This window comes from Centruroides vittatus, unplaced genomic scaffold (assembly GCF_030686945.1).
Source record: "Centruroides vittatus isolate TY-2023 unplaced genomic scaffold, ASM3068694v2 contig_680, whole genome shotgun sequence".
Lineage (NCBI taxonomy): Eukaryota > Metazoa > Arthropoda > Arachnida > Scorpiones > Buthidae > Centruroides > Centruroides vittatus.
Window position 1 is genome coordinate 3,497,410 of NW_027122427.1, and position 15,538 is coordinate 3,512,947.

The 15,538-nt window shown below is 30.8% G+C and overlaps 2 protein-coding genes across 2 annotated transcripts; both read left to right on the forward strand.

Annotated features, from left to right (window-relative positions):
• The first annotated feature begins 1 nt into the window (after position 1).
• LOC136980198 (uncharacterized UDP-glucose epimerase YtcB-like) lies at positions 2 to 5,253 on the forward strand. Its single transcript, XM_067276269.1, has 2 exons — positions 2 to 1,254; positions 4,876 to 5,253. Exons 1-2 carry the CDS (start codon positions 117 to 119, stop codon positions 4,932 to 4,934), a joined length of 1,197 nt encoding a protein of 398 aa, XP_067132370.1. The 5' UTR covers positions 2 to 116; the 3' UTR covers positions 4,935 to 5,253.
• A 4,124-nt stretch (positions 5,254 to 9,377) lies between these two features.
• On the forward strand, positions 9,378 to 10,954 carry Kyat (Kynurenine aminotransferase). The gene has a single exon (XM_067276271.1). It carries the CDS (start codon positions 9,586 to 9,588, stop codon positions 10,930 to 10,932), a length of 1,347 nt encoding a protein of 448 aa, XP_067132372.1. The 5' UTR covers positions 9,378 to 9,585; the 3' UTR covers positions 10,933 to 10,954.
• The last annotated feature ends 4,584 nt before the right edge of the window (positions 10,955 to 15,538 follow it).

Consider the following 15,538-nt stretch of genomic DNA (forward strand, 5'->3'; position numbering starts at 1 on the left):
TTAGTGTGGAAGAAACGGAAGTTCAATTGACATCTTCCTGTGTGTAACATGATGAGAAGATTGAAATCGACAGATATAATAAATCCTTCATTTTAACATTGCACGCACACTAAAAAATGCTTTTGATATTGGTAACTACTTGTTTATTAATTCAATGTGTTTCTGCTAAAAATATCCTTGTGTTTGGTGGTAATGGGTTTCTCGGATCTGAAGTGGTTTATGATTTGATACTAAAAGGATACGACGTTACAATTGTTAATCGTGGAACTCCTTATTGGGACTTTGAAAGTAGGATAAAACCTTTAGTCAATCATATAATATGTGACAGATACACTGGATTGAAACATTGTTCCTCTTTTGTTTCTTTCATACAAAATGCTAAATTTGATTTTGTCATAGATTTCAGTTGTTATCATTCTAAAGTTTTGGGAGATTCTCTCTCTCTCCTTACTGGTAAAGCTGATCTCTATATCTTTATCAGCACAGATTCAGTCTACGAAGTATGTGTAACTAAGACCCCGGCTACTGAATCTAGTGAAGATGATGCTGTGAGACCAACGAATGAAGAAGAGAGATCAAATCTTAATTCTAAAGATTCTTATGGACATCGTAAATTAGCCTGTGAAGAATTACTGAACAAGCAGCGTTCGGAAGGAGGAATACCGTTTGTGATACTGCGTTTACCCGACGTAATTGGACCGCGCGACAACACCCATCGCTGGTGGATGTATCAGTTGTGGATAAAATATCACAATATCACTGGAACTCCGATATATGTTCCTCAAAAAGTTCTAAGAACTTTAAGCAGCATGGTATATGTTGGTGATGTTAGTAAAGTTATTACTCACATTCTTCATAAGGTTGATAGTAAAGAAAGTAATAATATTGTGAATGAAGTCTTTAATCTAGGTTTCAATGAAAACTTTAATTTGAAAAAAATTTTATACAAAATTCAGACTTTATTAGGAATTAATGGAGTGGAATATCAATATCCTTCATCTGAAGATGCATTTCATCTGTATCCTTCTGTATATCGTGGTCCTGTTAATATTACAAAAGCACAAAAATATCTTGATTGGAATCCCACACCTTGGGATGTTGTTGCAAAAACAAATGTTGAGTTTTATAAACAAGCCTTTTATACTTTTGAACAAGAAAGAAATGAAGTATTACAAAAACTTGAAACTTATGCCGTAGCACCATCTCATATTGATATATTTCAACAGACTACTCGAAAAGATATAGAAAAGCATTGTAAGTAGAAAGCCAGGCCAGTTTTTATAATTACATTATAAAAAAAATATTTACCAGTAATTTTAAATATTCCAGCATTTTGAATAATGTATTTGTATTTAATTGATATATGTATATATGATGTCACAAATTTTTCTTACAAGTAATATTATATATATATATATATATATATACAGTATAATGCTTTTCATAAATTTATATGTTGACACACTAGATTTGAAAATGAATCACATATAATTAAATAACAAATATGGAAACTAAAAATAAACATATGATAATTTTAAGTATATATATATATTTAAAATTATAATATGTTTATTATCATATACATATACAGTGGAACCTCGGTATACGACCTTAATCCGTTCCCGATGTTTGGACTTATACCAAACCAACCTTTCCCATAAGAAGTAATGTAAGAATGATTAATCCGTTCTCATGTAAAAAAACCCCTCTTGATATGGTATATTAATGGGGTTGCAAAATAATTTAAACACTGTTTGAGCACACAGTTTAAAGTTATTACAGTATAATGTATTATATTATTTAAATCATTAAATCAAAATCAAATCAAATCAAACTCTCCTTAATATTAATAATCTGTTTAGAAATTGATTAAACCCCTTTTGCAATGTTAGCAGATTTAATAATGTCTTTATTTTTCACGATTGTCGATATCGTCGTTCTCGGAATACGGTATGCAACAGTTAAATCTCGACACCCATGCCACCTTCATATTTCTCAACAATCTCTTTTTTCAGTTCTGTTGTGATTCTAGTCATTTTTTAGTTTTCTGTTGCTTTTCATTTGCCTTTTTGCAATTCATGATTAATAAAAGCAATAAAATTTTATTTACAAATTAAAATCAGAAGAAATTTAACAAAGTTATAAACCGTGGCACTGCGAACATTTAGTCTGGTCTAGTACACCGATAGTGCTATTTGTTCGTAGATGGCGCAAATAATTGAATTAAGTCGTATACCGAACAAAAGTCGTATACCGAGCAAAATTTGTTTCGTCCAAACAGGACATATTCCGAATTCGATGTATTCTAAAGCAGACGTATATCAAGGTTCCACTGTATATATAAATATAATACTAAAAATTATCATACGTTATTAAAATTATCATATTTTTAGTTTATACTTGTATATATATTTATGATTCAACAATTTTTAATCCATTCTAGACTTTCAGTTAATATTTTGGACTTTATTGACAATTTATAATCTATCAATGATGAAAAAAGTATAAAGATGATTAACTTAACAAAATGAAAAGTTTTCTGAATGAAATACAAAAATTTTTTAAAGTATCAATTATTAAAATAATTGTAAAAATTAATAAGAAATCAACAAACTTAAAATAAATAGAATAGTGTAGCATACTCAAATTCTGAAATATTTGAGAAAACTTCTAGTAGTAGTTTAAGCTTATGTATAATGTTTTGTTCTACAATTTTTGTTTAGAGCTTTTTAAAAATGCTGCAATGTGAAAGAAAAATCAGTTAATGTAACCATTGGTGCCAAGATGGCAGCTCATCTCCGATTCCAGCAAGGAAACAGTGGGATGCAGGTTCTAACCTAACCTAACCTAACCTATTCTAATAATTTGGTTGCTAATAATTATGGTAATTTATTAGAATAGGTTAGGTTAGGTTAGAATGCGTGTCCCACTGTTTCCTTGCTGGAATCAGAGACAAGCTGCCCTCTTGGCACCAAGGGTTACATTAACTGAAAAATCAAAATACTAAGGATTTACTTTTGATTGATTGATAGAAGTTTATTTGTATGGATTAGATCATAGGTTGGTAACTGATGGCAAATGGAATGATTTTTAATTGCATGTAACAGCTTTTAGGTTCAGAGTACAGAAAAACAAACACACGAGCATTGAAAAATAATGCAGAAATATTATATTCATAATTAATTTGTTAACAGTTCACAACAATCTTTCGTCCATTTTGGAATTCCATTTATTGTGTTTAGATCACAAAAACTTTATTCAGCACATTACTTACAAGATTAAATTTCAAAACTTATAAAATTTTAAGTTTGTGATGTGTAACATGAGCTACATAATAGAACACAATAGAAGAGTAATTTATAAGGTTATCTTTTGCTGCTCTTTCATAGTTGTTTACTACCATAACAGTTGTTGACTAAATAAAATGCAACAGAAATAGTAATTTGTTTTTCATAAAATCTATTTGTGATTAAAAGATACAAATATGTAATGCTTATTCTTTCTTCAAAATTATATACTGTCCTAAATGATACTTTATTTTTATTAATGGCATCAATAATTCATTAATGAAAAGTTTATTCATTTATTTCTGATTTTAAAAATGGTTAAGTTAGAATAGATTGTTCTACATTCCATTATATCACTTTTTCTTGAGTCTTAAAAATTATACATATATTTTTCTTGAAAACAGGTGTTTGAGCCATTACATTCTTTTACTTTGGCACGAGAATCATAAAAAGATTGCTGACTCCTGGTTTAGACATTTCATTCATGGTTGAATGCCTATTATAGCAGAATTGCAATTCTATTGTTTCTGGTTTAAAAATTATTAGTTTTTCTTTTTTCTAGTCCAAGCAAAACAACATACAAAATCTACAAGATATGATACAGTGATTCACAACCAGTGTACCATGGCACAACAGCTGAGAATCACTGCTTAGAGTTTTCTTCCAAACTTGTTCAAATTATAATCAAATCAATTTCTTTTTAAATCAATTTACATAATCAGCTGTTTTACAAAATAATTATATTGGAATACAATTTTAGATATATATAACATTTCAAATTATTCATTTAAAGCAGTGATAAGAGTCACTGGCTTAATATAATATGGTAAGAAAGATTACAACAGCTTTCATTTTTAAAAATTCTTATATAAAAAATAATTTTCACTATGTAGAAATCTATAACAGTTCTATTCTATTAGCATATACAGGTAGGCCTCCTACAATGCGGTAGATACATTTCTTGAAAATACTGCGTTATGGGAAATCACGTTATAGGAGACACCAACTTAATACAAAAACTGGGATTCAGTTCTAAAAAGAGAAAAACTGCCTTTTATGGTGTAACATTTTCATCATTTTTTAAAATTTATGTACATAAAAAGCTTAAATAAAATTCGACATCGTATAAAAACCAAAAAGATTATGATTTCAAGTCAAAATCAAAAAGAAACATAATGTTATGCTCACAAATTCCAGTCCTCGTCGTCACTTATTATAGTTGTTCAAGAATGTTTGACTAGCCTTATTTCAAGATCTGAGCTTGTTTCATCAAGTTCCACTGCACTTATGTGATCCGTTGCGATTTTTCTGTTATGTGAAAGATAATTCGTTTCTAAATACCCTAAACCGCATTGTAAAAGTACCGTGTTGTAAGAAAATTTCCGCGTTTTTCCAACCGCGTTGTAAAGGTACCACGTTGTAGGAGGCCTACCTGTATGTAATTATAATCTAATATATAATTTAAAGTTGATATAATTATTGTTAGTCATAAATAAATTTTATATTGATTTAATTAATTATTAATATAAGTTATTTTTTTCACATAAATAGTTTTAAAATACAGGTAACTTTAACTTATTTATTTCAGCACATCATGAAAACAATTGCTTTCAAGAAAAAACTGTTAATAATCATGAAGAACTGTGAATAAGAGTACTTACAGTATTTTTGAAGTAATCCTTTGATATTGTTTAAAATTTTCATTTAATATTGATATGCTTATATATCATTTATAATATGATACAATTGCAAAAATCTTTTACTTAGTCAATTTATAATTTGTATTGCATTTTTTTTTTTATCAGAAATGTGGCCGAAGTATATTTTACAATTATTGCTCTCTTTTATACAGGATTCCATCATATTCAATACATATTTTATATAATTTTTCATTGAGAAATATGCAAATGAATAATTGTATATGTTTAGTAAATAAAGTGTTTTACAATTTTTTTTGCTATATAAATGTTTCATTGTGCCATAGAAAGGGAAAGTAATCATTATGTTAGCCATAAACCTTCTTCATCAATAAAGTGTAAACAGTTAATTTCTTCAAAAGTTCATAAAATACATTAAAGAATATAGGCAACTGAAAATATTTGGATATAGTATACATATACTGTATATTTCTTTTTACTTTAAATGAAATTCAGTCAATATCTTGATTATAAAAAATTAAATGTTATATACAATAGAACTTTCTTTATTCAACTCAAACAGAACCTGGCCCAATCCAGATGACCAAAAACAGATAATCCAGAAGATTTTTAACAATACAAATAACACAGTTTATATACATTTTATTTTATATTTCTAATTTCTTCTCCATTGTAACAACCACTTTTTTTTGTTTAGACATCATTTTCAGGTGTTTGCTTTACATCACAAAAGATTGAAGGTGACTGAAAGTCTGCAAAACAATAGTAACGTGGGTGTTGAGTGAATAATAACTTGTGAGGTTACAAACGATAGACTTATTAATATGTTGAGTGATGAGCAGCACATTTTTATTCAACAGAAAAGTAGCAATTTTTTATAATTGAAAATCTTAAAAAGATTAGAAAAAATTAGATATTAAGTAAACTCAAAGAATACTTCCAAGGAATGAATAACAATCAATGTCATATTTCATCATACACTAAAACCTGTTTTTGTGCGGTCTATTTTTGTGCAATTTGTTTTGTGTGATTTTTTGTGTGCGGTATATGAATTTCAATCAAATTAGTATACTGCACAAAACACATTGCACGTATAAAAAATCGCACAAAAAAAGACCGCACAAAAACAGGTTTGAGTGTATTCTAATTCACAGAAACCAAGTCTATCCTTGCAAGCGTGCAATGTTTTCAGGCAAGAATGTACTTAGGAGTTTTTTGATTTGTTTGCACTTATAGGTTTTCCATATGTCTATCTTTCATACTTCTGAGATTGTGATTATGTTTTATAATCCATATGAACTGGCAATCCAGATTAATGGGATTAAGATAAACATGATTTCACTGTTTCATTGTATTATAATATTTATAAAATTTAATTGAAAATCAAACATTAAATAAAATATAAAAAAATCAAAACTTATGCATATCTATTTGGGTTTTTAAGAATCATTAGATCTAAAATAAACTTTTTAAATCAAAATTTACTTACTAAATTGTTTTATAACATAAGTTAACAAGGATAAAACCATAAACTAATATTATATTACTTTATATGATAAAACAAATACTGCACTATGCTTTAAAACTTTTTACTGTATTTAAAAATATTGGCTAACATGCTGTTAAAACAGTGTGGGTATTAGCCATATGCATTAAATATTATAATAATAATTATGAATTATAAGTAAGTTTATAAATTATTGTAGGTATAAAATAATAAGCCAAATAACAAAACTTCTTCAAAAATTGAAGTTATTTATATATATATTTTTTTGAATGCCAATAATAATTGTTTTTTTTCTAATAAGCTAAAATTATCCTTTACTTTTGATGTTTTTGGGATTAGGACTTTTAAACACGAAGAAATGTTAGACAATCAAACTTTGTCCTGTTAAAATACTTTTCCTTTACTTACTGCTTCTAAAAAATTAATTTAATAATTATCTCAATTAACCAGTTGGTAGAGATATGAAGCTTATCAAACTCTAAAGGAGCCAAGTAATCGGGATCATATTGAGAAATTAACACATTAGTTGAATGCATTTCGGTCATCAATAGTCATCAGTCACAACAATATAAATACAGATACTTGTAATATCCAACATATTATTAACAAGCCACATGGTAACACTGTGACTGTTTGCACCTCCATTCAATTACAATTTCCACTCACAGGAATTGTAATTGTAATAAAACCATAGTTCTTTTAGAAATTCAAGTTTTACTTATTTCTTTGTTTAAAAAATAAATTAACTCTATCTTCAGAATGTCATCTTATGTTTAAGATTCGTAAAGATCATCAGTACCAAGGTGTGCGTGACCATCGGAAATAAAAAATGCCGTGCCGACAAAACCCTTTATGTTCATGGTTTGGAGCACGCAGCTGCAGCAACGGAGCAGCGCGTGTTTACAGAATGTCCAAATGAGCGAACATTTTGTTCGTTGCATGTCACATGGTGCTGAGCTCTCGTCTGTTGCCGCCTTACAAAGCTAGCGACTAGCGAGTAAGCACACCGGTTTGTATCATTCTATTGCTAGTGGTGGGGCTGGGATTAAGTGTTGAGACTTTGAAAGCCATATTATGTGTGAAATAGAATTTAACAAATTCTTGCGAAAAATTTCATGACATTTTAAACGACAGCGATCTATTAAAAAATTCACTCAACTGAGAAATATGCGAAAGAATAAAAAGGTTTTAAAGATTTATAATAGAATATATATTTATTATATTTGTAAATTTTACATATGTTGAAATTTAAAAAAAGGGTCTACTATAGATTACCACCTATGGAATTTCGGGACTTTGAGTATATATTTGAACTCAGAGGACCGAGACGAGTTCAACGGTACCCCTACTTTTGGGCCGGAGGCAAAAAGTAAGAAAGTTATCATAGTTTTTTCGGCGATCGCGCGATATCGGGAGTCGAGTCGCTCTCTCCGCTAAGCCTATCGCGTGTTTAACAGGCAGTCCGGCAAGTCGGCCATATATACCTTCAACAAAGGCAGATGTTGATCCACGAGCATACCGATCGTCTACAGTTCGAGTTAAGCCTTTTTTGCACACCCTCGAGCTCGTCGACCTCGGGGGCTACGGCTCCTCAGTCTCGCTATCGCTCGCTGTCGAGAGTCGCAATGCTTGAACAAAAGAAAAAAAAAGAACTGGTGTTTGTGCTCCCGACGGACTCCCCCCGGGAGGGGAGGCGCCGGCAGGCCGCCGATTGTTTAACGTCACTAGTTATTGATTCACGGTAGTTCTTTAACAAAAGAAAAAAAAGGAAGTGGCGTTCGACTGTTCGTGCAATTTCTTGCCTTTCAGAGTGCTTTTTTTAAAATTTGTTTGCAGACTTTACTGCGAGATGGCAGCACTAGCAACTATGGTGCCGTCTGCATGAAAGCATTAAAAAAGTATGATAACTTAAAAACTATGATAACTTTCTTATTTTTCGTCTCCGGTCCAAAAGTAGGGTATTGTTGAACTCGTCTCGGTCCCCTCAGTTCAGATATATACTTAAAGTTCCGAAATTCTATAGGTGTGATCTATAGTACTCCTAAAAAAATATAACACAATACATCACAAAGCACTCAGCAAAATATATATATTCATACACTTAACACCTTATTCTTGCCGAGAAAATATAAATTTAAATTTATTTAAAACAAACAAACGTTTTCAGCCTGATTCACAGGCCATCTTCAGGTTTAGAATACATTTGAATTAAAAATTCTATCATTGGAACACAAAATTCAAATTCAAAATTAATAAGATACATTTAAACAAAAATTAAATAGACAACATAAATACCAATAAAACTAAAACATAAAATATATAAACATGCAAGAAACGAATATATAAGTATTAATATAACACAATACAATTTTTGCGTTCTTTGATGATAAAATTTTGTTGCTCTCGAACAATTTTTTTTCAACAAGACAACCACTCCCTCCCGTTAATTTTGTCACGCTTCATCGATGTTAAAATTTGGTAACCTTACCTAATGGACCTTGCTAAAAGAGGTCCTCTTATTGCCCACACGGCGAAAAAGAATAAACAAGAGTTATTATTATAGGAACAAGAAATTCAAAATAAAAAATAAATTTCACAAAACGTATACAAACCGTACAAATATTTTAAAATATATATTCATATAATTTAAAAACAAATAATTTAGAAATATTGATACATTTACGAAAGCAAGATATAAAATATTCTGATAAATTAATATATTTTTCCAGTAAATTATGAGTTAAATAATACTAGATGTCGCTGCGTTCGTCATTAAGAGCGGTACCGAAAAACATATCATTTTCTGAATGAACACTTTTTTTAATACATAATTTTAAAAAACATTAACGAAATATAATTAAATATTAATATTTATATTTTTTATGAAATTATTTTTTGTTATTTAAAAATCCAAAAGCAAAAGAAGAAAGTTTAGAATATCTACACTTAAAAACATTGGATGGTGGCTCACCCTATGAATAGTTTCGACCTATGTATCTCCTTGACGGGCTTTAAACTGGATGGTTGTGATGGAGTAGACGGCGCACTTTAAAATGTTTGCTTAATTTACTTTCAATTTGCGTAATTTCCTCGACACTTCTGTAATAACGTAAATATTTTTGTCTATTCGGGAATGATAACGAAACTAACGACTCATCTGAAATACGCAAGACCGTTGTTATTGTTTAGTAATATCAAAGGCAAACAGATAAAGATGTCTTCTTATTGTCCAGCTGATAGACTTAAAGGTATGAAAGAAAGTGTTTGGGTTGAATTTATCCAGCTTGCATTGGAATATAAGCCCGTCAATTTGGGCCAAGGTTTCCCAGATTTTGCTGCACCGACAGAAATTGTCAAAGCTCTGTCTGATGCCACCCAAAGCTCAAATGTTTTGTTAAATCAGTATACAAGAGGTTTTGGTCATCCTAGACTTGTCCAGGCTCTTTCCAAACTGTACTCTCGATTGGTCGGTAGGGATCTGGATCCGATGAAAAATATATTGGTCACCGTCGGAGCGTATGAAGCCATTTATTGTACCATCTTGGGATTAGTTAATCCGGGCGACGAGGTAATAATCATAGAACCTTTCTTTGACTGCTACGAGCCCATGACGAGACTTGCGGGAGGAGTGCCTGTTTTTATTCCGCTGAGATGTGATAAAAAGGAAGGGCCAAATTATAGTAGCGATTGGATATTGGACTTTAAAGAATTAGAATCGAAATTTACAAACAAGACTAAATTAATTATTGTTAATACGCCCCACAATCCTCTTGGCAAGATATTTTCGAGATCGGAACTAGAAACGATTGCGGATCTTTGTAAAAAATATAATGTAATTGCCATAATGGATGAAGTGTACGAATGGATTGTTTACAGGGGACACGAACACGTTCGTATGGCCACTCTTCCCAACATGTGGGAAAGAACTATTACCATTGGTAGTGCAGGTAAAACGTTTAGCGTAACTGGATGGAAATTAGGATGGGCTTACGGTCCCGAAAATTTAATGAAAGCTTTAAGTTTATTACATCAGAATGTCGTATATACCTGTCCGACTCCCATTCAGGAGGCGGTGGCCGTTGGATTTGAAAATGAAATTGAACGATTGGGAACGCCAAATAGTTATTGGAAAGAACTTTCTGATATGTTGGAAGAAAAGCGTGATAAAATGGCAAAATTTCTCTCTTCTTCGGATATAGTACCTACGATTCCCGACGGTGGATATTTTATGATTGCGGATTTCTCGAAACTTGGTTCAAAAATTTCTATAGATGAAGATAAAGGTACTAAAGATTATAAATTTGTAAAATGGTTATCAAAAACTAAAAAGTTGCAGGGTATACCACCAAGTGCCTTCTATTGTGAAGATCACAGATATTTAGCTGAAGATTATATACGGTTCTGTTTTATAAAAGATGATAGCACTTTAGAAAAAGCTGAAAGTATCTTAAAATCGTTAAAAGATTCGATTGATAAATAAGTTTAAGTTATCTAATAATTATTTAATTATAAATTTTTAGAATGGCGAAGCTTTCAGAAAAACTTATTGGTACATAAGTTCATCTCTAAATTATTTTAAAATCCAATAATAAAAGGATTTTAAAATGATCCGATTAGAAATTGATATAGGTAAAAAGTTGATACCTTTAATGAATAGTTATCATTGATATAAATTATAATTTGTTGAAGTTTGTTTAATATGATTTTTTAAAAAAAGTAAATAGGAATATTTTAATACACAAAGTGCTCTGAACTAATAGAATGACAGCTTGGCTAAGTGTGAAATCTTTAGCTGCCTTATTACTTCCTTATATTTTACTAAAATATTAATTGATTATAGTTATGTCTGTACTTGTTTGATAGAGAAAACAACTTATACTATTTTATTGCATAAAATTATTATTAAATATAGTTTTACAAAAATTTTTGTAAACAATCTGAAAATGAATTAATGACAATGTTGATTATGAATTTCTGACTATACTTTTGAGACATTGAAAAAAAATTTTGTAATTTTTAGATTTTAAGAATATTCTAACACAAAATTTGGTTATAAATGTATTCCCATTTACCTTTGTTTATTAATACTGTATTCATAATTTTACTTTAATCAGAAGTTTTGTTGCTGGAAAAACAATGTTTCTGAAGCATAAAATTTGAAGGCTTTTGTTTCAGATTAATTGAATAATTAAATAATAAAAGGTAATAATAATTATTCAATTGTATTTATTAAAATTATGAGCTATGTATTACAACCTGAAGTTAATTTGTTGATTGGCAATTTTGATATCAAATTAAAATTTTTCTGATACAAATGATTGTTTATAATTATTGAGGGGAATATTATTTTTGTAATGTAACAACTGTTTTGTAAAATGGAAGCCTCTAACATTTCAAATTTAATGTTTATTTTACAGCTGCTATCTTTGATTACAATAAATTTATCTGCTTTCTATTTGGATTATAGCAAAACTTTGAAGCTTCTAAATTAATAACAATGAGCAATTATTTAAGTCATTAATTATCAAATACAAATTTTTACTAGTTGGAAAAAAGTTAATAATGAAAGCAATATGTGTTGCTCTTAATTAAACAATTTTAGAAAGAAAGAAGAAAAAACTTTTGATGGGTTGGTAATACAACCCCTTGTTAAAAGTATGGAATAATATTACAAATCCCTGCATCACAACATTTCAAAGGCAAGTTTTAAAAAATATTTAATGTTTGCTTGTCGATTGCTTTTGCAAATTTTGAGATGATATATTTGCATAAACCTGTGCTAAAATGAAATCAGTTTTATGCATTATAAAAGAAAATATTCATTTACTAATAAAGAGTAGAGACAAAAATATGGAGTAATAGCATAGCAGGGACAAAAGTTTAGAATATGATGGGCACGTTCCATATTAAAATTGTGACACCGTTATCGCATAATATCACACTTTGAAATTGAATCTGCAGAACTGTAATGCTTAATGTTTGCATTCTAAAACTATGCCAAAAACACCAGAATTGAGTAATGCAAAGACACTTGATAATTTCATATTTCAGATATGGTGAAAAGCAGCAGGTAATTACAAAACATGTACAATGTGCAAAAATTGCAGTGTCTAAAATTATAGCTTGATATTATAGCACAAGGAACTGTTGGAAAAAAGAACTGTCTCAAATCAACATAGATGTGGATATCCCTACATAACTATGGCGTGAAAAAACAGAAATCTTATCAAATTTGTTAAAGGAACATTCATCCAGAGAGAGAAATGCTGAATGGGAAGAAGCTGATATAGATGTATCTGAAAAACAACTCTCAGAAGGTTAAATGAACATGGCTACATATCAGGAAAAGTAAAGCAGAAACTATAAAACCAACTTCTCGCACAATCCCTGGGAAGGATAAATCACATTACAAATCTTTTTTATATCCCAGTACGAATAGCTTTAGATAAAAACTAACATTTTCGAATTTTATACTGGTCAATAGCCTGACGAAGACCAAGTTTTGGCAAAAACTATATCTGACTGAAAAGAATAAGAAACTATATCTGCAGTGGGCAAAAGCCTACTATAATTGGGATTTCATGCATTGGAAACAAGTTATGTTCACTAACAAGTCACTTACTTGCATGGGATATGGAGATAACAATGGTAGCAAAGTTTGGAGAAAATCCAGTTCAAAGTTTCTATCAGAATGCCTTATTTCAAAAACAAAATTTTCAAATAGAATTATAGTTTGGGGTGCCATAACTACAGCAGGACATTTGGAAATTGTCAATACTACAGTGAATGCAGAGGTTTACTTGGAAATTTTAGACAGTTTTGTGCTAACAACAGCAGAGTTTCTAGTATATTAGAAGGCCAGATGGCTGAGGTGGGGCTCAGCCTTGCCGCTTTGGGAGAATCATGAATTTTTAGAAGCAATCTGTTTCGGATTTGTCGGGCTCCGTCCCTCACCATCCAGTCGATCCATTGAGGGCCTAGTTGGATCTGAAAAAAGGCTGTCTTGGTGCCCACAGAGCGAAGAATCAGGTAAAATACATTAAATTTGTATCGCGAAAATTATGGTAAAGTTTAACAGAATTTTTTCCACTTTTTCAAAAATTAGACTGACTTATGAGCATTTAAAGCCCAAAGCAGGATTTAACGGTATTAGCTTGCTTTTAAACGATCTGCAGTGTTGTTCTAAAAATACTCGTATACAAATATTTGTGCACAAATTCAACAGTGCACAAAGTTTTAATGCCAAATAATGCTAATTCGTTTATGAATGTTTAGTTAGGCTTATTAACATAAAAAATATTTTAATCGGAATCAAGGTGCGGGTGGCATTTACTGAACCCGCATGATGCAAGATGATTACGTTTTACGTATCAGTGCCTTAAATTGTGTAGACTTGGGCGTGCAAGGCGTGAACATGCATGAAGATGTAGACATTTAAACGTACAGTACATTACGCGCGGAAGCTCGCGAGTCGCTACGAATGCACAGGGATGCGAGCCATCTGTTCTATTTTTTGTCACCGCTCAAAAGAAATCAATCGCTCACTTTCTCAGTTTGAATGCTATTATTCCCCACATCTCTTTTGGAGTCAGTTAATTGACGTGGAGCGTCAGCGAAACCTCTTCAATGTGGCTTACAGAATTTTCTGCGTTTTCAAAATCTTCGATCGATTTTGATTAAACTTTGCCATTTGCTATTAATTGCGATGAGATCAAAAAATGTAATAAAAATGGGGATCTATGACTTCGTTTTTGAGATATAAAATCTTAGCATGAGAGCGCGCGACAAAGCGATATGAAAACGTTACTTGCAACAATTGAAATTCGTTGAGAATTTCAATTTCAAAGTTGTTCAACTTTTCCGGCAACATTTAAAATTTTGATGGGGCCACCCGTTATCATATTTTATTTAAAAACTATATTTATAACCTGTAAACTATATTATAGTTGTTTCTAGCTCGATAATTCGACTTTGGTTGGTGTATTGCTTTAATGTATATCGGGTTAGCTGATGATGTTTGTTTATATATATTTCTATTATAAAATAGTAAAAAGTTTAATTTGAAGGTAAGAATGAGTTTAACCATCAAAATCGGTCTGTCAAATTTTGAGAATGAACTCAATTCTAAAAGCCCGTAGAAGACGTGCTAGCCTAGCCACTTTGGAACATCGCCTGACAAAATCGTGCGGTTCGTGTGTTAAATGATAATTTGTAACTAGAGCTGCCAACTCTCCAGGAATTCCGGGATTCTCCTGGAAAAAGACCCTTAATTTTAAAAATCTTCCGACTCCGGGAATGCTGTTAAAATCGCCCGGATTTTTTTCGCGCTGCCCGCACTGAAAAGAAGATTCGGAGCTGCCACTGCCCCTCAACCCTCAGAACATACAGAATGACATAGCAGTTATAGTTTGGCGACTCTACGAGTATTTACAAGAAAATGATCATTTTGACAAAGGACGAGGAAATTCTTTTCTGAATATGCCTATAAATAAGGATAAATTGTATGACGATTACTGTTTACTAAGAGAAATTCATGAAGTCGTGGCAAGCGAAACAAAGAGAGTAGACTTGCGTTGAGTCATTTTTTTGAAAAATGTGTGGGCGAATCTGGCAAAGAAATGAAAAAAAAAACTTGTTGCATTCACTCTATCGACCCCTATCGCAAACGCCGCTGCTGAACGTGTTTCAGCGTAGTAAAAGAACTTCAAAAAGTCGTAATCGACTGAATGAAACATGTAAAATCTGAAATACAAGTGTGAACAAATTTTAAATACACCCGTAAAGAATTTTATGATTTTATCGTCTCCAATCAAAAATATTGCAAGCTGCTTGCAGTGTAAAAAATATTAGATTTTCGTTGTTTTTTTATTTCACCTCCCAGACAGTGCTCTCGAATGCAGCACCCTACCTGGCGGAAAATTCAAAAGTATGAAAACCATATATATTAAACCCAAGATATTTTAAACCCCATAACTCCATTACCTAAGTGTTTTAAAACCTACAGTTAATTTATTTATTGTTTATGTAAAAAACGTTTTTATGGATTCCAAAAAGATATTTTGCAATTTATTTTACATAAACAATAA